At 37.5% G+C, this 21,887-nt stretch overlaps 1 protein-coding gene across 4 annotated transcripts in view; it reads right to left on the bottom strand.

Annotated features, from left to right (window-relative positions):
• The window catches only part of PARD3B (par-3 family cell polarity regulator beta), a 423,552-nt gene that overhangs the window by 159,601 nt on the left and 242,064 nt on the right, over nucleotides 1–21,887 (bottom strand). For all 4 annotated transcript variants that reach the window (XM_074145663.1, XM_074145666.1, XM_074145665.1 and 1 more), the window contains one exon: nucleotides 13,141–13,185. In XM_074145663.1, coding sequence (XP_074001764.1) covers nucleotides 13,141–13,185 — 45 coding nt within the window. The remainder of the gene's footprint in view (nucleotides 1–13,140; nucleotides 13,186–21,887) is intronic.

The following is a 21,887-nucleotide window of genomic DNA, read 5'->3' as shown; positions in this document are numbered from 1 at the left end:
GAAGCTTGGATCAAACGATTTTGTCATTTTGTTCTCAGAATTAAGCATCTGAGCAGATTGTAAAGCAATAAAAAAAACAGAGGCATCTGAATAACTACACTAGATTGGATTCCTCTTTTATAACATCTCTGTTTGTCAACAGCAGTATTACAACTGGCAACCAAAAAAATCAACCCCTTTTTTGAATACAGGAATCTATGCCAACTGCAGATAGCAACAAAAATTGTAATTACATGAAAACCCCAAACAAATCAAAGCCAGATCCTCTGTTCTGGTCCTACTGCACAAAGAGGCTTGAAAATTGCCATAGCAAATTAACTGAGTTTGTTTGCAACCTTTGTAAGTGCAATCACCCTTCAGTAACGGATACAAACTTCTAGTGCCAAGTTCTAGCTCTGCTCGTTTGACTCTCCATTTGCCAGGTCCCAACCATAGCTCAGGAAGGGAACTGATCCCTACTGAAGCTTTCAGTGCAGCAGAGTCAGGGTCTTCCTGCTGTATGGCACTAAGGAAACTGTCATTCTGAAGTTAGGTAAATTGTAGAATTAGGGTCTGTCTCTCCAGTGAGAGCAAGTACCTGTCCTCAGGACCTGACTATGCCCTATGTGCTCTCCTTGCCACACGTGACAAGAGGGGAACCATAAGCAGAACAGCAAGCAGAAGGCTTTGTATGAACTAGTACCAGAATGACCAAAAGAACTCAATGAAGTAAAGGTTATGTAGATATAACTGTGCTAAGTCTTCTAATGTCCTTGAAAATCTGGAGGTAAAGCTTTCAGGTCATAGATTTGCTCTCCTCCCAGACAGATATCCAATCCACAAAGGTTTCTTTCCAATTTAAAAGCCAGCTTGAAGGAGAGGGAAGGATTAAAGAAAGGATTTTTACAACAGAAGGCAGAGAACAAGAAGGGCAGGAATCAGATACAGGATAGCCTCCATATAGATGCCAGACTACTTGGGGAAAAAAAATAACAGCAGCGTTTAAATTTCTTGAAAAAAAAACCCAGACAAATTTAAATAAGCTTGGTCTCATGTTGACAGAAATCTTTTGTGCACTCATAGGGTTAAGATATCAATCGTTATGCTTATTACTTGTAGATAAAAATTAAATGCTTGGAAACTACATCAACCCATGCAAGACTAAACTAAGGCCAATGAGAAATTTCACTGTCAAGACATTAGGCAGAAAAAAGGGTAAACATTACAGAAGCTTTTATGTTTTGAAAGGGCAGCACGGTGCCATTGCCAGAGGTAGGGGGAAAGTACCTGCTGGTAGTTGATGGTAACTCAAGGAAGTGCTTTCTACTCTTCTATGAAATGCTTTTCATTTGGGTTGCCACTGGCATGTACAGAAAAACTCTCCCACTCTGCTCTTAGGTCAAAAAAAGCATTTCAGTGGGACACTTAATTAGGGATGATATTCTAGGTACTTTTGGAGTGCTGTGTAGGTAAGTGCTAAGCAGCATTGCTGTATTGAAAGAGTCACTAAAAACGATGCTGTTTCATGAGACATACAAATAGCAATATAATTCTTTTCTTCAAAGTTTAATTTGTGAACCGTATTGCTCTGCACAGCTTTTATTACGCAAAGATGTGCATTAATAAATAGCACCAGCAACCCATTTTATATAATAAAACCTTATTTCAAATGTTATGAAGGAAAACACTGTATAAGATACTATTCCAGAAGTGAGCTGGACTAGAAATATCAATTACTGGTAGCTACCTTCAAAATCCTTCTTATTGACATGGCAACATGATGGGACTTCAAAATAAAAAATGAAGGAGAAGAATCATTCAAAGTGGAGAATTACAAATGCTTCCCTGTCTATATTCAAGCCTCAGAAGGTAATGCAACTGGCAAACACATGGTATGACAAAATTTTTAAAAACGCCACAACCCAAAGACAAACAACCAAAAAACCCAAACAAAACCACAGCAGTTAAATCTTCTGTGGGGCTACATAATTTTAATCTTTGACAACTAGATTAAAAGAAAGTGTCCCATTCCCCTCTTCAGCCAGTAGCTCATTTATTTCAGTGCTCTTCTTTCTGTGTCTCATATTCCAAAATGTAAGTTAGAGGGCCAGATGTATTATCTGGGAAGTTTTCCAAATTCATTAACTCCTTGGCACCAATGACTTCAGGATAGCCACTGCCAGCACTTAATATTATGCCCAGCAAAAACCCAGCTCCTGGAGGGAAAGGATTAATAAAATGAGGCATTCGGCAGTGGCTGTTGGTCTCTTTGGTCACAACAAGCAACTAAAAGAACGACAGTAGCTGCCAACACTGATCACAGCCAACTTTTCAGTACCTAGTACTCTGAAGGTCTTTCCTGAACATCTGCAGATCATTCACCACAAAGCTTGAAAAATGTGCAGATACTGCTTGAAGTCAGAGAAGAGATTGGCAGGAAGACTGTGACTCCAGTTCTAATTGCAGAGGGTGGTAAATGTTACGCAGGAGCATTAGCATCACATGGGCACTTTCTGCTCAATTACAGAAGATGCAGTCTGAGGCAACTCATTTTGCTTTCTGAAATGGATGCAGTTTGGCTGTCACCAGCTAAAGAGCTGCTGACTGAAGAGCCTTACAAGGCCCTAGAAATGCAAGAGACCTGATGGATCCAGTTCCTGTTTTCAGCTTTCTTCTTACGGCCAACGGGGCAGTTCCATGAAGGAAACCAGGTTACTATCACTCATGCAGGCACTTTCATGAGCCATCTGTTCGGGCATCATCACTAGAGAAGCTCTCTGATTTAAAGATCAACATACAGCCAGAGGTCCCCAGGATTTTAAACATTAAACTTGTTTTGCTAGCTTCTGTGCCTTAGCTTGAATCTCCACAGTTTCAATAAAAAGCACACCAAATTCTTTACATTCTTCAAGCGTCAAACTTATTGTTTCTTATTCTTTAATTAAGTTTAGTGCCAGCTTTCTTGTTTTTTAACATTTTGCCATCTCCGACCACTTCAAATTTAGTGATGATTCTTACTGGGCATGATATTCCAGAATCCAGAGATGCCAACATCTCAAGTTCTAATAATCACTTCTGCAGAACTGCCGTATCTATTATCCTGTGTGAAATTCTGCACTAACACAGTTACACCACTTCTGCTTTCAGAGAAAGCTTTATTTCTGCCCGATATAGCAATCCTCATATAGACACATCCACCATATTTACAAGCTCTCCTACCCTCACATCAGAGACAACTTGGAATACGAGGCAGCAGGAAGCTCCAACTCAAAGCGGAAACTTTCAGCAAAGACATGAAATGTGGCAGGCTCAGCACAGACAATCATAGGGAAAAATATCACAAGGTCTCAGGAAGCGAATGCATGCCCCTAACAGCCTACAACTGATAACTCATGCCAGCACCACACCATTTACTAGAGAGAGTATTTCAGTTTGCAGCAGATACAGACGTCTGCAGGCATACCTTCCCTTCAGCCCACTGCAAGCTGACACAAGCAATGTATTTACTAGAGAAAGATGATCACTTATTTCAAATACTTGCAGGCCTTATGGTAAGTGGATGTGTTCATTACAACTATTAAAAGTCTGCACTTTGTTTCATTTCATACTACTTAAGCATTCTGGGTTTTTAAATACTCTCTTGACTTGAATTCTGCAGAGAACAATATTCAGCAATACTGACCAGGGGGAGAAATACCAACTAGGAAGCGTGAACATCAACCACCACCCCCGCAAGCCTCAGTTAATATAACAGTATGCCCAGAATCACTTCAGAAAATTAAACAAGAAAAAAAAAGGAGGTAGAAGAAATATGAATTTATGAGTTCTATGAGTATCTTGGCTGGAAAAAATTTTTGCGTGCTGGGTTTTTTTCTTCCTAGTCACTTCTCCTACTTCCGTATCATAAGGGAACTGTAGCATTGGATAACTGCTGAGCATGAAATTTCCCAGGTCACATTAAACACAGTTCCTGCCCCTTTCTCTGCCCCTGGAGCAAAGAATACTCTCCAAGGAAAATGGCTGTTGGTTTGCAATCCCTGGATGGCAACTATTCATACTGGGTAATGCATAATTCCCATGTTGCTGAGATGTGATGGAAAAGAAGTAAATCTTTCACCTCTGTTGTTTATTTTTGAAGACTGTAGTTTGGATATCTGCCAGACCAGCCCTTCTCCTCTGAGAAAAGTTCATCATTACTGCCACGCAGACTTCCCACTCCAAGGTTACCCACACGTAAAAACGAGGCATTCCTAACACCCAGAATCGCTCTCCAGCATCTTGCTCTAATAAACAATGTCACAGATCTAGCAGGCATTTCCCTTGCTGTGTATTTACAGGAGCGCTCTGTATAGTCCCTATCTGCAGGAACTCTCGAGTTTCATTTCATTGGGTCAAATTGAAACATCTATCTTTGGTACACTTTTAGGGCACAAGCTTCCTTCACAGAGAAGTCCAAGCTGTTCCGGACTTTCGGGTCCTGAACATGCACTGCACATGTGGTTTTGTTCTTAAAGTGGGAACATGGAAAGGGCTTTGCTGTTGAAGCTAGGCTTGTTTTACTACACTTTTGTAGTACAGAAAATTCACATTTGCTGGGTGAGACAGAGTGAAATAAAAGCTTCTGCTCAGCTTATGCTTTTACAGGGTCATTTGTTGTCTGGATCAGCAGCTTTCTGTGATCAGCTGGATTGAAAGAAACCCTATCCAGTCCCTGTGGTTCTTAAGGAAAATTGTCCTCCTCTCTAAGCTGCCTGTTCACTCTATATGGTACATACGAAAGCTTCTCCCTGCTTGTCAGACTCAGCTGCTCCCAAGGGCTGTTCAGTCTTTTCTCACTCCTTAGGACAGGACCAGTCTGAACAAAGTGAAAAGATAGCCATAGCCCTTTAACAGCCAGTAACATCACACAGTCAAAAATACACATACCCAAGTTTCACTGGCCATTAAACAAACCTCTCAGAAACTCGCTTTCAGTTTAGTCTTCAGGACAAGAAATAGAGACTCAAACTTGCTTCCCCACTTCCTTTCTTTCAGCACAAAGACATCTCTGAAGATCTGCAAATCTTCTTTCATCCACGCTTTCTCCCTCAGATGTGTCTCTACCCCTCCACCCCAGTCAACTTCCTTCAGCTCAGGCTGAACCCAGGATCAAAAACTGTCAGTTACAAAATCATTCTTCTCCTGAACTTCCTTTTTCTTGCTCCCTTGGCTAAGCCAGAATACTATTCTTTTTCGTAGAATTATTTTTTTCTGTTCGGTTAGTTTCCCCCACAACAGATCATCATGTCATTATAAGAATAATAATGCTGGCATACAGAGAAAGGGGGCAGAAACATGTGGGTAGGCACTTATGAATACAAGGGTATCATGGGATACTCTTCAGGAGACAGGAAAACATTAAATCAGCTATGCTACATTATAAAACCTCAATCATAGATCCTTGAATTTGCATCCATGCTGCAGTTGGTCTACATTCAGTTCTGCTCTAGATCCTAAATCTCACACAAGAACATTGAGGGAAATAGGTTTCTCCCGCAAGTTTGTTACTGTTCTCAGAGGATCAGATCTATTCACTTTAATCACTGCAGTTCAAAGAAAGATCAATGGGCACTGCTCTGCCTTATCTTAATACAATGCACACTAAGAGTCAGCCACAGAACACAAAGAATTCATAAAATCAAAGTGAGTAAGTGATTTAAGAAAAGATTCTTGCAATTCAAGGATGAGACAGCAGGGATGCTCTTCTTCAGTTTGCAGAGGTTTATTGCCACTTTTTATTCCCTGCTCCCACCACTGGGAAAGTAATTTTATCCATGACAAGTAAAATAGCTTTGGGGAAAAAAATCCAATGTAAGTTTGGCATTTGAATTTAACAAGGATATGGTTTGACATGGCAGATAAGGTCATTTAATAGGCAGCTGCCTCTGAAAGCCACAACTTTCATGTCCATCCACTTGCCGAGTTTCCCTTCTACTGGCATGCAAACTTGACTCTCAAATAAATGGTTCAAGGAGACAAGCCCAGCACTATTCACTTCTGTCTTTCTTGTTTCAGTTTTTGGCTAGTTTAGCTCTCTCAACCATCTCACCAACTAAGCTGCGGGACTGAAAAAAAAGTAGTACTGGGAATCAGGCAGCTGTCGGTAGGAGGTATGGTGACTGTCTTTTTCTGCAGCAGCAAGCTTTTAGATCAACATCGTAACATCAAACCACACCCTCAAGTGAGGGATTTTTATCAACAGATGACTTTTCTCAGGACCTAACAAAGAGGGGGTCACAACAATCATCATCACACAGCTAATAAAGTCTTCAAAAATAAGAAAAGAAAGCTGTCAAAGGAATAGTTACAGCTGGTGAGTTACTGGGGGGACACAATAATTCTTCTCAGAGCAAAAATGAGAGCTTGTTTTTCTCCATAGAGGGGAATCACCTAACCAGTTATCTGTGAGAGCTGTTTATCAGCCACATAGGCCTGGCAGGCAAGGGGGACTGTAAAGATTGCCAGTCTGGCATTCAGAAGAAATTTTGACCAGCAAACTGCTAATCACTCAAATTCAACAGTACAAGTTCCGTTAATTTAGAATAATTATTTGAAGCACAGGAACTGAGAAGTGTCCAGCCTTCCTTTTCCTGAGTCACTGAAAAATCAAACTTCTCATACAGAAATACATAAAACTGGGTTGGGGGGGGGGAAGGGGGAGTCAGGAGAGGGGAGAAAAAGAGAGATTACTGCATCTGTCCCATTTTTAATAGCCTCTTAAAAATAATCAATATCTGAAATGTCCAGTCTGAGCTTGTCTTGCTCAAAAAAAATTAATAAATTAGAACTTGACAAGAGTTCTAATTTTGATCTTGTTTCAATACACTTTCCTATCTCTGACAGGTTAAAATACATGAAGTTCCAACAGACAAATGAAAGTTTTTCCAACTAAACATTCATTCTTTATATTTAGCACTCTAAATACTAGATGAAATTAAAAGAGCATTTTTCTCAATGCTAATTCTTAAGAGTCAGGTCATGAAAGTTGGCTCAGAATTTATTCCTACAGACTTCAACAATTAAGACATGAAAAAATCTTGCAGCCCAGCAGTTCAGTATTGTGCTGTCCTATCCCATAGACTCAGTCACAGCACAGTTTTGGTTCTTGTGCAGCTAGGCAATGTTAAACGAGTACTGCCACCACTCAAAGCTGTAACCAATGTAGAGGATTAGAACAATCTACAACATGAAAACCATTATACATATTAAAAAAACCAAACAAACCAACTTTAGAAAACGAAGTCCACTAAAAAAAGGGTAGTAAAGCCTTATTGGCATAGAATACTAAGTAAATTAATGTATCACTCTAGTTTCACTAAACAAACTGTGTTTGAAGATAAGAAAAAAACCACAGTACAGCATTTTAACTTTTGGACTAGAAATCCTTATAAACCCCAACAATATAATAGATTCAATGTAACATCTTTGACTTTAAACCTTATCAAATGTAAGTATAGAGGAAAACATTAACTCCGTAAGTGACCTGCAGGAAAAATGAATCTTATTTTTTGTTTCTTCACTGCATGAGTCGATACAGACTCTCAGATGACAACAATTTATTTGGAACTATATGGTCAAAGGTACACTTTGCTTGGAGAATCATAATCAAAGTTGATAATAATAACAACAACAACAATAATATTAACAATACCGCCACCACGAGAAAAGAATCATCCAGGAAGAGAAGCCCAAAGTGAAGTTAACAGTAAAGAATGAAAATCTTACAAAAATATTTCCAGTAATAAAGTATCAAACTTAACCCATAGCTTAACAATTAAAAACTTAAAAGAGGCATGGGTTATGGGTAATAACTGAAGCATCATAAAAAGATATTTGCATTTGTTTTTGTGTCAGCCAAATTGAAACAGCACCAAGCACCATGCTGTCTGGATTAAGGGAAAAATCACATTACACAGCTTCAGTGCTGCCAGTTTGCTTGCCCCCAGTACCCAAGCCAAGATATATAGGTTAGGCTGCACTGGTATTGCTAAGGTATACTGCAGTCTGCAAAGTAGGCAATTCCTCTTCACACTTGTAAGAATGATTGACACAGCCAAGTATTACACTCTTATTATCAAAGAGAAATAGAATGAACTAAGATGAGCCTTTTTTCTCCTCTCACAAATGCAAAGACAAGTGTCAGATTCTATGTGCCACATGCTTTCAGTTAGATAGTGGCAAGGTCCTTGTTTGGACAGGCACTTCACTTGCATACGCCAGGCAGGTCAGCCATTCATCATGAGTCTTTTTGACTGTGGATCTAGTTACTATATAAATCCTTATGAACTCAGTACTAAACCAAATGCCCCCTTTGAAAAGCTCAGCTTTAATAACATCTACAGCAGTAAGAAGGCTTATTTAATAAAATTATGAGATCTGACATCAGGAGAGAACACCACTTCCCTACGCACCTCTTCAACATAATTGTGTTACCTGCAAATCAAAAGCAAAACAGAAGCCAAACTTGCTACAATGGCACTGGCCTCATTCTCAAACAAGCCCAGCAGAATCCACAAAGCTTTCTGTAATTCTTCCTAACCCAACTATTAACCCCTGACAAAATCCTTGATTAAAAGAAAGCCTTTTGTGTTACATAATTATGCATAAACCACTGGGTTTTGTTGGTGTTCCAATAGCTCAACCTTTGCACGATTCCTCCAGTTAAAAAAAAGAAAAAAGCTCTCCAGTTTCGTCTGCCCTTCGAAGTCTGAATTCAAATTGCAACAATAAGCTTAGCCTAGCCATTATACACACTGTTACCAGAATAAACTTTAACACACTGGATTCTGTCTTCACCAGACCCTATTTTGACCCTGCACCAGTCCCTATTTTGTCACTGCAAAAAACTAAGCAGGAGTTCTTAAAATCATACTTTATATTTATATTTGCAAATTTAGCAGTGGCTGGGCACAGCTGAGTTTACTCAAATGTAATCATCTACACTGTAAGTGTTACAACAGCTCTTCTGCACTCACAAACACTTCCTAGAAATGGTTCAGGAAGTAGACTATATCAGGCACAGCTTCCAGGGGCAACCTGTAGCCCTATTCCAGTGGGTCATATAAAATCTACCAATAAACCTAACTTTTCAACCATTCCTGTGTCCTAAACCATAATCTTAATCCTCATCCTAGCCGTATAAAACCTTAGTAAAATATATTTAATGCAGAGTACATCCTGTCATTAAAGGATGCAGAAATACCTCAAGACCTTTAACCTACCTTATTCCAAACTATTTCCATTCCCAATCTGAATCCCATTTTAACCACAACTCAAAGTTTACTCCTTTTAAACTCTTAGTTTACCCATACACAAAGCAGTACAGTCTGGAGGTCTACCAGAACTGTCAGCACTCGGACTTCATCATAGCCCTGACCTTGCAGGATTTAGCTGTTTGCCTACCTCTTCAAGCCTTCTTTTCCAGAACATTAATCCTACTCACAGGCTGAATAGTAACCTGGTAACCGTATCGTCAGCAAAGTTAACAGTAAGGATGTCCTGGTTTCAGTGGCCAGTTGGGCCCAAGCCATTACAAAGGGGCAGAACCTGACCAGCAGGATCCTTCAAACTATCCCAATGGGCCTTTTCCTACTCAGGTCCTAATCCTATCTATAACCCTATCTCTTGCCATATAGCATTAATTCAAATTCAGCTTGGTAACAGAACCACCCCTGTATTATTCAATCTTGCCAGTACTAATTCATAGCCCAGTCACGTGTTCCTCACATAGCAGCCAGCAAGAAAATAAGATCTTCAACTCATCTTGTCTCAAAACTGTCTCGAAACATAACTGCAGCCAAAAGCATGGTCTAGTGACATTAAAATAAAAATAGGAGAGCTTTTTTGCCCATTTTGCTAATTAATATGTCAGAGCTTATAAAGACAGACTCATCAGCTTTTCTCCAGCACTGCATCATCTGAAAGAGCTGTGTCAGCAGAGACCTCACAGCAGACAGTCGATACATACTAAAAGTGTTCCAAGCAGTAAATCAGAACACAAAAAAAGAATTTAAAAAAAAAATAAAAATAGCTGTGAAGAATTCAGTACTCTATTTCAGTATTTGATATAAATCAGGTTATATTTGATGTACAACAGTCTTTCCTGTCCTTATGAAGAATATTCTCCCAGCTGCCCTGGAATCGCTTTTCTGAAAATCTAAGAGTTCATGAAAAACTGAGCTAAAGTTTGCTGATTTTTCATCTTTGTGAATTTTCAAGGATCTTCTTTGCTTTACAATAGAGGCTTCACTTGCCTGCTTCTCATTCTCGTTTCTGAAACTGGGTTTAGGGAATATGGATGCACTGTTGCTGAGCACACACAGAGCTTAGAGAGGACAAAATCCTCCTTACAGGATTCAGAGAAGATGCCTTACACACACACACTCTGAAATATGGCATTTTCCAGAATGGACTGAGTACGCTGCATCAATACAGCACTCCAGTGCTTTTGCCAATGGTATTGTGGAAAACATTTGCAACCCTAAACACACCTGTAAGCACTGCAGGAACCTTCCATCTGGCAGGAAGAAGGACAGGCCAGCTATGAGAACAAGAATTCACAGATGCCTTTCTGTAAGGGTGAAATACAGAAACAAGTCTCCAGCCATCTTCCCATAGAACATGCTTATAACCTCAGGATGTGTCCAGACATGCTTCTAAAAAAAAAAAAAAAAAATCTACTTTTTAAGGAAAAAAAAATAAAAAAGGAACTGCTGTTTGTGGGTGCAATAAATAAAGAGACAGAAAGATGGGGCTACAGCTACAGATCCTTCCAATGCCTTGGTCTTCTGCAGAATTGTGATAAAGCTTTTTGAAATGAACGTATGCTACTAACTCCTGCTGCTGCTCAGTAACATGTCATATATGAGGGATACAGTAGCTACACCAAAAGCTGAGACTAAATGCCTGAAGAGCCACTGCCCCAGAAGGAATAGAAAGGATATTTCCCTAGAGAGAATTACTCAACTGTGTATTTCATAGAACAAGTCATGTTGAAGGAGAGAAGGGATAATTGCATTGATTGTTAGTAGGTGATAATTAATTCTGTAGAGAAATATGCTTAATTTCCTGAAGTCTAGAATCGGATGGAAACTCTGTAATGAGAAAATAACGGTGTTTTGTTCCCAGCACAAGAAGCTGCAACGTGCCCTTAGTGTGTTCTTAAAAGACGTACCTACAGGGAAGGCAGAACAATGAACGATGTTAAAACAAGAATTCTGTGATGTGACTGAATGCCAGCAAGACGCATATATGATGTACAATTCCAAAAAGCATATGGTAAAAAGAGACCAGAGAAAAAGAACACCATGTTCTTGAACAAACCTTTAAAATAAACATTTGAATGGAACAATGAGAAAACCAAAACTGCTGCTTGATTCCTCTTTATGAAGGGTTAGGGAATGAAACAGAGAAAGGAGAGAAATATTTTCCAACAGTAATTGAACAGTATTTAAAGTGGACCAAGAACCAAGAAAAGCCATTTACACTCCAACCTTCTCATAAGTTAGCTACTTCCTTTTATTCTGAAGGGGAAAAAAAGAAACAATCTGTAGGATTTTCCATATCTACTCCTTAGGTGATCTGTTGACCACTGATTTTAACCTAGGAAAAAAGATTTCAGGTACACGTAAGAGGTCTATGAAGGATAACTAAAGCAAACAAGTTCAATAAGCATGGTCCACATTTGCATATAAAATTTGTAGGTGTCTTCAAACAAAAAAAGCTTCAGATTCTTGAAAACCGTGGCTTTGAAGTGAGCAGAAGAAAGAGCAAATGCTGCTAAAAGTGATATTATAAAGCTTAATGTACCTATAACAACAGATTGTCAAAGAGTTATGATCTCACTAGGTTTCCTTACAATATTCTTTGGTAGCAGTGAATTCCACTGATCTTTGGAAAACCACATGATGTTGCAATGTTTGTAGTAATTTTTCTGCACAGGAAAATACTCAAGGGCAACATCCATAGCTTCTTCAAGTTGACAAGATCATTTCTTTGAAGCTTTCACATTCCCAAAACAAAAAGTTGAAAGAATTTTTTCCGCCCAGGAGTGATAATGTTACAAGACATATGAACTACCCCTTGATTCAGAAAGAGAATCCAAGAAGTTCACAGACTTAGGAAAGATGCCAGAAAAATTTAAAAAGAATTTGTCTACTAAGTTCAGGAAAGGTCTTCAGATAAGGAAAATCCACACCAGAGAAACAAAGAACTAAAGAGGGACACCCAGTTGCACAGAGAAGGAATAACAAACAATCAGGAACCTCATAGTTGACCTTCTTTTACATAAACTCAGTTTTAGTTTATGTAAAAATTCTATCTTTTTAGTTCTAACAAAGGAGTGGAAAAAGGCAACGCTCAATCATGCTACAAAGGGGCAGCCTGAAACTTCAGGGTTTTCTGATATCAGAAGAGATTGCTGATTAACTTGAGTTTCCTAGAAAGGTTAAGGTTTCTTATGTCAGTTTATCCATGGCTTGTGAAAAATTACAATCTTATGTGACATTTTTTTGAAAGTTCTAATATTATAAGAACTGCAAGTTGTACAGTACCATGGTGTGGTTTGTGCAACTTATTAATAAGTAGGTACAGTAATGACAGCACTATGGACTAATTTCTTTTCTTACCATGGCCTGAAAAGTTTAAGAAAAAATAAATTATTTCTACTGCATAAGCACAATGAAAAGCTTTGACATTCTTTTTTTTTAATCTGTAGAATTTTTTTTAGTGTTATCTTCAATATTCCTGGTAATGGAAGTGGAAATCATAGCAACAAGAAAAAGCAGAAAATACTTATATTTTTCAAAATACGTATCGGTGAAGGCTCTACACTCCACAAGACACATTCCACTTGCCCTTATTTGAAAGGGCATTTTCTTCAACCTACAACACCTGCACTGAAAAAAAAGTTACATCTGTTCCTGCAAATAACTCAGCTACCTATACTGCCTGGCAAAGAACAATCCTTAATTCATCATTGTACAACCTGGAGTCAGTGCATACAAAGTAATGCCTTAATTTGCAACTCTTTTAGTCACCACAGTTTTTGTAAGCTCATTTCATTTACTGCCCATACTACTTTCAAGTTGCTGACTTTTCCTCCAAAATAGGAGAACAGCTTACCCGACTTGTGTCCGGCCAACAAACCAACTTTGCTTTCATCTGCCACTGGAGGAATAAAAGAAAAGACACAAAGATCAGAAACTTATTTAAATTCACAAGCCTTTGAAACACTGTCAAATTATTTCAGACACAGAGCATCCTGAATCTTTAAATTATAATCACTTGTAAAAAGCCTTTTTTTTACCTAATCCATCTGGGATGCTTCAAAGTCCAAATATCTGAATGAAAGCCCACTGAAACCAATAAAAGGACTACCATCAGTCCTTGTGGGTTACAATATCAAGACCTCAGCACTTAACACACTCAAAACTGAGTTGTCAGAAGAGCAATTGCATTTGTATATAAGTCATCTTGCCAGACAAATCACAGAGCATAGGAGAGTTGTAACATTTTCAGATCAAAAACCTCAATTGGTCAAAAGAATCTAGATGTGGAAACCGTCCCATCTGCAAGACACCTCACTGACTCACAGGGCCCTCTACAGACAACGAGGTTTCCCAAAAACGGATCTTTTTGAAGCCTTATGCTTTTTTCTATGTTATAATTTATTTTATCTGTAAATTGTACCTTTATAGTATTTCAACATATAAAGAAAGATGTTTACAGTAGCAGGCGTTTGCAGACTAGTGGAGAAGCAAATTCCAAATATAACAAAAATCATAATTTTTCTTCAGTAACTGTACTTCAGTTTATTATCATATATCTCATGAAACTAATTAAAACACTCTCCCAGAGGGCTGAGGGGGAAGAACCAATCACCATTTCTTAAAATGAATTCTATGCAAAGAAATGGTGTTAATGTAATGTTAGGGATGATAAAACAAGCACAGGAAATTAATGTTAGGGTTGAAAGCTTATCCTTCAACCCTGCCTGCCCAAGCACTCCCTTATATTATGCCTTAAACCGTGATTTCTTTATATGATAGAATAAATTGTCAAGTCATACCAAAAATACTACAAATGGGAACTCTAACACAAGCTTTGCTAGTGGTCACCATAAGTTTACATACAGGGTTACCTGCAATGATACAGGAATGTGCTATTTTCTACCCAGGAAAGAGCAGTGTAGTAGTTAGTGACATTTAAGAGCTACTATTGTGAAAATAATCACAGTAAACGTTTTCTTATATTGTCTCCCTACTTCACTTTTAGGGAAGCTTTTCCCCCCCAGAAAACAGGAACGGATTCAGGACTGGGATTCACAACTGGAATCATGAATCCACAACTGACCATTGTATCTTTTCTACACCTTTGTAATCTGATTGTCATATGATTATCAGTAAAATTGACATGGTGCAGTTTTGTTGTGGGACATAGATGCTAATAAAGTAAGAATAATACTGTATGCGGCATTACGCAGTGATGTTATGAAACAAAATAGCAGTGGGGCTAGTGAAAATTGGAAGTGCAACCAAAATTCAAGGCAATTCCATACTCCTTTTTGCTTAACCTTTCTTCTCGTTTTTTTCCAGTCCCTGGAAATAACCATTTACCTCCTTGCTATGCAGGTTGATCCTGTAATGCAAAATGACCGGACAAGGATTTGCTACAAACACAGTTCAAACTCCTTTTCCTTCCCCTTCCCCCCAAATTTATCTCTAAGCAGAACAACCATGGAAAACTTTAGTCCCAAAGGTTAGTGTTTTGACAAGTTATGACTGTGTGAAAACAAGGGATTATAATGGAAACTGATTTGCAACCTTAATTATAGCAGTCACTAATGGCAACCACTATAATATATGATAATTACTTGGAGTAGGTTATGTTACAGTACATAGGAGCTTTAAAAAAAATAGATTCCAACATTCACAGCATTTTTTAAAAACTACGCTGATGGCTTGGGTTGCCTGAAACTAAGTTTTACATTATTAAAAGGGATAAATCCATTTAACTTAATCATACTTTACACACCAGCTTCACACACAAAAATTAGATTTTTATACTGGAGGGAAAAAGGGAAGAATAAGATGACTAGAAAATGAAAAATAATCTTACCAGAATACAAAATTAGCATTATGAGTTTAAGCACACACATACAAAAATGGGGAAATGCAAAAATTAAAAGTTTTATATAAAAGTTTGAGCAAAAAATGTGTGTCCCTCCACAGGGTAACTTTCATTTCATGGGATATTAAATTTAGGCAATGACTTCTAGGTTTGCTGTCTTTCATTAGAGAGAACAGGAGTGGCACAGACAAGCCCACTGAATGGAAATCCCATTCCTTCCCTTGTTTCTTCTGGGAACAAGATGATACCAGAAAACGGAAAGGCTAATGTGAGATAAATACTTTGTATGCCAAAACTGAAAAACTTTGTAACTAAAGATGTAGTTATGAAGTATACAAGACGTTCTATTCAACAAAACAGCATTTGAAAACACTGCTCTGCATGATGTTAAAAATTCATGCAATCATTCAGTTATGACAAAAATAGTATTCCTCTGGTTATGTCCCTTGGCTTTTGAAAAATTTCTTTAAAGGCACATGAAAGATTTTAAACACGGAAAAAATACTGTCTACTCTTAAAATTCAAGTAAAAAAAAGAATTCTAATTATTTTTATATTGCAACATCAAGAGTAATTACATTGCAACTATCTATGAAAAATTTCAGCTCAAGACGATCATACTTGGGAACGTGCACTGCCAGACCAGAACATATCAGGAAAACATTTATAACAAAATTTCAACTGTAATGATTTTTATGAGGAGACTAGACATACTATATATATTCTTGAGCTTGAATTGTTAAATGGAAAATATTTTTAAAAAATGAAACCACCTAATTTGGGGACTATAAACACAAAACTCTTAAATAAAGACATGGGAAGGATCAATGCAAGGGAGCAAATACATTCACAAACAAGAAGAAACTTCTTGTAAATCAAATAGATAGTTTACATTTTGAAATGCCCCTGGGACTCCACAAGATCTTAGTTCACAATGTTATTAATGTTTGTCAGTATAAAACATGCTAGCTCTTTTAAAGAATATCTATAATTTAGGAACTGGATTTTCACCATAGAAGCCAGTTATGTATTCATCACCAGTACTTAACTGCTGAAATAAAAGTGACAGAAGTTCTACAGCTATTAAATAAAAGCATGGGCATTTGGGGGACTAGAAAGACTACAGATTATGAAAGATGGAATATTACTAAAACAAACAAATCTTTCCAGCTGCTAGCAAACAGCTGATACTTCTTTTTTTAAAAAAAAAAAAAACTATGCCAACAATCACAACAAAGGGCAACCCCCCAACCCTCTATGCCATGAATAACCAGTGTATTAGGATGTCCTGTGCCAATATTCTATAGTGCTGTTTTAAGAAAATAAGTAGTATTGTTCATCAAAAAGCACCCAACAATGTATCCATGTCCTTCCACATAATCTTTTGATTGCCATTTTCTGTACTTACTGAAGATAACCAAGGTAGCCATTTTATTTGAATTGCATGATTTTCGATAGTTTAGAACATGGCAAGCCTTCTGTACTGCCCCAAAGTTTGCATCAAAATGCAGTCCAGGTTTACTTAAAGGTCAACAAACTACTTCCCCACTATGGTTTAGAGAAGCCGCTGCTAATTGTGATAACCAATTTCTGTCTTCTTGTCCAGCTCAATCACTGTACCATTATATTATTTTTCCCCCAATCAAGGACTTACTACTACTCACAAGTTACAACTCACTACTATTCAACTTAGTGCCTCTTTTCTGAAGGATCTGTTTTGCACACTAAGAGCTACTTAAAATCTTCTAAACATGTCAAAGTTACTTGTATTTCTGCTGGACAAACCGACACATACCTTTGAAGACCAGCTGCAGTTCTGCACTCAGAAAAGAAGCAAACACAAGCATTAAAATTATAATCAATGACAAATAATAAGAAGAAAAACTGAAACATCAAAGAAATTCCTAGAAAACAAATTTCCTGATACCTTTATTACTCTACAGGAAGCCAAATATAAAATTTTTATACGTTAATCAATTAACAAGGGCTCTATTCCCAAATCACATATAAATGACGCTTCCATGCTTTTTAGAATCCATCAGTTTCTAAGGTATAAACACATGAAAATAAAGCAAAGCTACAAATTAGTCACCGTTTTTTCCTGATGAAATGTATCCTTACCCAGCCCTTTCATCATAATGAAGGCACTGCATCATCAATTAATTTAAGTCAATGATTGCGCCGATGACATAATTGTCCTGCCATTTTTATTTTCTTGGTGAAGCGTTTCCCCATCTAGGAGTGGCATAAATCACCCAGAGAAAATAGTGTTGAATGTTGGCTCACAACCATCACTTAGAAAATCCTGCTTGCTATTCTAGGTTTGCCCTGTAGTACTGTGTACAAAGACTACAGGCTTTTATACTAAAATCTACAGAAGCAATAAAATGTGTGTATTAGGAAGGGTAAACTTGCACTGTCTTAAAATATTTTACTTCAGTAATTCCCCCTCCTCCCCTCTTTAGTGACAGTGAAACTTCACATAGGGGCCCCGTCTCTCCTGTTCTGGGGTCACCTGGTTATCCACCAGCTACTCATTCTTAAAGGATTATAGTCCTTGATAGATTCCTGCTCACTTCAGTGTTGAAAAGCAGCGAGCCTAGCAAAAAGCTTGCACAAGGGCCAAAGATAAATTACACTTATGTGGTAAAAAAGGTAAACCTTTTCCAAAATGGTATCTAACACAACATTTGGGATGCCTTGTTCAGCACATTCAAAGACGGGAATAAATCACATCCAAACCAAGATTCCGGATTCTTTTTCTGATCTGTACAAGGTTTTCTCTAATTAGATTTTTCAGAACAATTTTGTTAGAACTGATTTAATACTTCAATTGCATTCAGAGAAGGTCCCCAGGGGATACATCTTGCATGTTAGCACATGAGAATGAAAATGCCTAAGCGTGCATTCACTATTACTACTACTTGTTATTGAAGAACTAGCAGTATAGTTGATGCTGTCCACTGGACACATTTACCTTAAAATGGAAGATTTTCTCATGGCAGAAAATAACATTATTCTACAATTTCCCTGCCAGCATGATATAGATTTCTTCACTTTCTTCTAGTGGCACAACAACTACTCATTCTTGAAGGTTACACTGGTAATTGAGGCCATCACGGCTTCTTTTATACTTTTGTTGTCTTCTCTAAGCCTCTCTCACCTCTGTTCCAGAGAAACTGTACCCAGCTAAAACTGATCTAACTCCCCCGCTACATTTCTCCCGCACGTCATTAACACTTCTTCCAGACTCCTAGGGTTAAACCACAAGTTCCTAATCTAATCTGTCATTCAATGGTTGAAAACATTGCTAGGGAACAGATTTAAGACAAAGTGTGGGGAACAGATTTACAACAAAGTGTTCTTAAAAGTTACTTCATTATCATCTGTACTTTCTTTCTCATAGTAGCTATACATTAACTTAATTGCTATTTTCTCCCCCTAATACTTTAATAATCTAAGTGCATTAACAGATCAACTCACTTCAAACTAACACTAAAGCAGCATAAGAAACTACCACCTCAACCATGTGTTGCCATTTTCTTAGCTCTATCGCCATCACAGCTCATATGATGTGCCCAGTCTGCTCCACGGTAAGCTTCCTTGAATCTTAGAAGATTTTCTACAAAACAAGTTGATATTCCCTTCTGCCCACTTTTGCCTTTATGCCATAGCTCACCTTCCCCTCAATTGCATCAATGCAGATTTGGTGTAAAACTGAGTAACATAATTGACCTTATTAAAAGCCTTTCTTCTCATACAGAATAAACCTATTTTCAATCTCATTTCAATTCAATTCACAGTGTCCCTATCACTTAATAAATGGTTTTGTTTCATTCCCTACTTATAGATCTTACAAACAGAAATTTGAAAGCCATTTAAACTAAGAAAACTACATCGTGTTCGTTTCTAAAAGTTTATTCTGCAGAGTGGCCTCAGAAAATATACATCTAATCTGACAGTACTAGAAAGTTACTCATGACATAAACTAGAATAATTTTAAAATCTCTTTTGACCCTTGATCCCAAAGACAAATCACAACCATAAGCAATAGAGTTTTTCCTAAACCCATGACATTTTTGATCAGTTTTCCTCTTAATTAGTTAAATTACTGTTATAAGCCAGTAACATTGAAAAGTCTGTTAGAATTCTGAGCCATCTTCTTCTTCATTTCCTCATTAATGTTCTAAAGAGCCTACCTGGCTCCTAAATGCAGTTCTGAAGTTGGTTTCAACCCAAACTAACCTGACAAGTGTATTCCATACATACAACATGCTTAATACAATGATGATTTTTGTCCCACCAATACCTTAACTCTCACTAAAAACCTCCCAAACTGTATACTTTTAACTGTATACGAATCAAACTATTGTTTAAAAAAGTAATCTCCATTAGCTCTGCCTGGTCCTCATTTGGTTATGTTTTGAGATATTTATTTCAATATCCAAAATTACACTCAGAGTAAGAACAATTGGTTTCAGAGCAAACCAGGAAGTAGCTAATAGCATCTTGATTGCATTTTCCACATCCTTCTGGATGTGAAATGCTGTTTTCTCTTTGTTTCAAGGTGTTTTAAAAGTATAAACTGTAATGCATCCCTTCACTAACAAAGAAATTAGCATTTGGTTAAATATTGGCTTCCTTGCAGAATACTTTATACCCTACATCTTACATATTCACTTGCTAATTATTCCTAAATACATAAATAAATTGGTCGATCTTTCTAAATGTGCCCCAAGGTTAAGGGACTCTGAGTATGTCTAATGATGTTTTAGCGAATATTTCACTCACATTTAAAATCCAGTAAAGGATATTTCCATTTCTTCAGGCTGCAGAGTTTAATCAGTTAAGATCTATGGGTTTTTGCTTTTAATGGGGAAAGGAAGGGAGAGTTGAGCAGTACCTTAGGATAGTGGTCACGGGTTATTATACCAATATCCTCAAATATAACATAGTACTTTGCCTGAATTGAAACACAAAAAAATTGCTATATACTCACATGATTCAATTTCATGTTGCTTCAGGTTAAAACAAGCCACACTTTCATGCGTTTGAATACAATTCCCATGGCTGTAGTTTTTACAGTATAGTTTTATATAGCCTAAATCACTCCTGTGCATAAAGATTTATGGAAAATAAGGGTATTTCAGATAAATAACATCTTCTTTCCTTTCTTTTTCTTAAAGCATGCCAATTTTCACCTTCCAATACAACATTAAAAAAAAAATAAATCCGTATTGCCATTCATTCTCCACAAAAGTTACCTTTTAAATACAGCTAAAAGAAAGAAAAAACACTACTGAAAATGGATTCTGATGAATAATTACATAGAAATTCTTCTCTAGACAACTTTGGTAATGTATGGGAAAATGTGTAGGTATAGAAGATTGTTAAAGGAAAGGGAAAATCATCCTTCCAATGATTTGTATAGAAGCCATTGATTTCTTCTTCATTTTCTGTCTGCCGTTAAGGTTCAAAAAAAGAGTATCACTTAAGTGGGAAGGGACAACACAACATTTATTTCTAGCCTTTCTGGATTTGTCCTGCTTATTTTTAACACTATGCTATAAGCACAAGTCCAAACTTGGCACGCAGTCTAAATCTGTTGAGCACACGCACTCTTAAGTCAAACTTTGATTGGTCAAATTCTTGAAATCACAGCATAAGGAGCATCTTTTCTTTGCTAACATATTCAAACACCATCATCCATAACAAAATAATTTACGCAACTGAGTGGACGTGTCAGGTGCCAGAATCAGCAGAAGGAAAGGGATGGCTGGGCTCTTTTGTCACCACCAGTTCAAAATAAAAGTAGACAAGGCAAAGAAAAGGTATACCATAAAACACAGGATATGAACTCTACCAGTCATCCAGAAAGTACTGTCATTATCTCAACACAGCAGCAGGGAAGAACATTAGGACTGATCTGGAACTGTAATATGGATATTATAGCTGATATAGAACTAATCTGTACCCTATTACTCTGAATGAAGCTGTAAATTTTGAGAAGCCTTTGACCGCTGTGTAAATGATGGATGTAAAGCAGGGAACCAGTAACCACGCCTCCATACACTTTGCAGAAGGACATCTGTACATATTAGGCAAGGTTTTGTTCATGTTTGCAAAACCAAAGAAATTATCACAGTACTTGCCTTTTTACCTTCTTTTTTTTAAATTTCTATGACAGTAACTCAGTAAGTCACATAAGCCACTGACTTTATTTTATTTTATTTTCTAAAGTAGATTCAAGCAAAAACGAACTCATCTGCAAATAACTTAAGTTCTTCAAATACACCAACTTCAGACAATACTCCTTTTGGATTCATGCTATTCCTGAATTTAGCAGTTAAGACTTATGTCAGTTCATATGACTCATGGCATGCACATGACGGCATAGAGCGCTGCCTAAGCAGCCAGGTGGCTGTGGTTCATGCCTTCTGCTCCTGTCCAGCTGTCCGATCTACAATACAGAAATGCACTGAGAGTCAATAAACTAAACCATATCTGCCCTACTGGCAAGCAACCTTTTGCTCCATGTGCCAAGTTCCTTCCATTGCAAGATTTGCTCTGGAGAGTGACAATGACAAATTGATGCAACATGTTAGCAGTACTGAACACTTTTTGATCACCCACCCTTATTTCCTGATATTATTCACTGAGCATATTAATTTATAATTACTATTATTTTGTAAATAGATACGACTGGAAAAAGGATTAAGCACTCAAAGGTTTCTGAGCCTA

Source organism: Numenius arquata, chromosome 3 (assembly GCF_964106895.1).
Source record: "Numenius arquata chromosome 3, bNumArq3.hap1.1, whole genome shotgun sequence".
Taxonomy (NCBI): domain Eukaryota; kingdom Metazoa; phylum Chordata; class Aves; order Charadriiformes; family Scolopacidae; genus Numenius; species Numenius arquata.
This window is presented reverse-complemented; position numbering and strand designations above follow the sequence as displayed.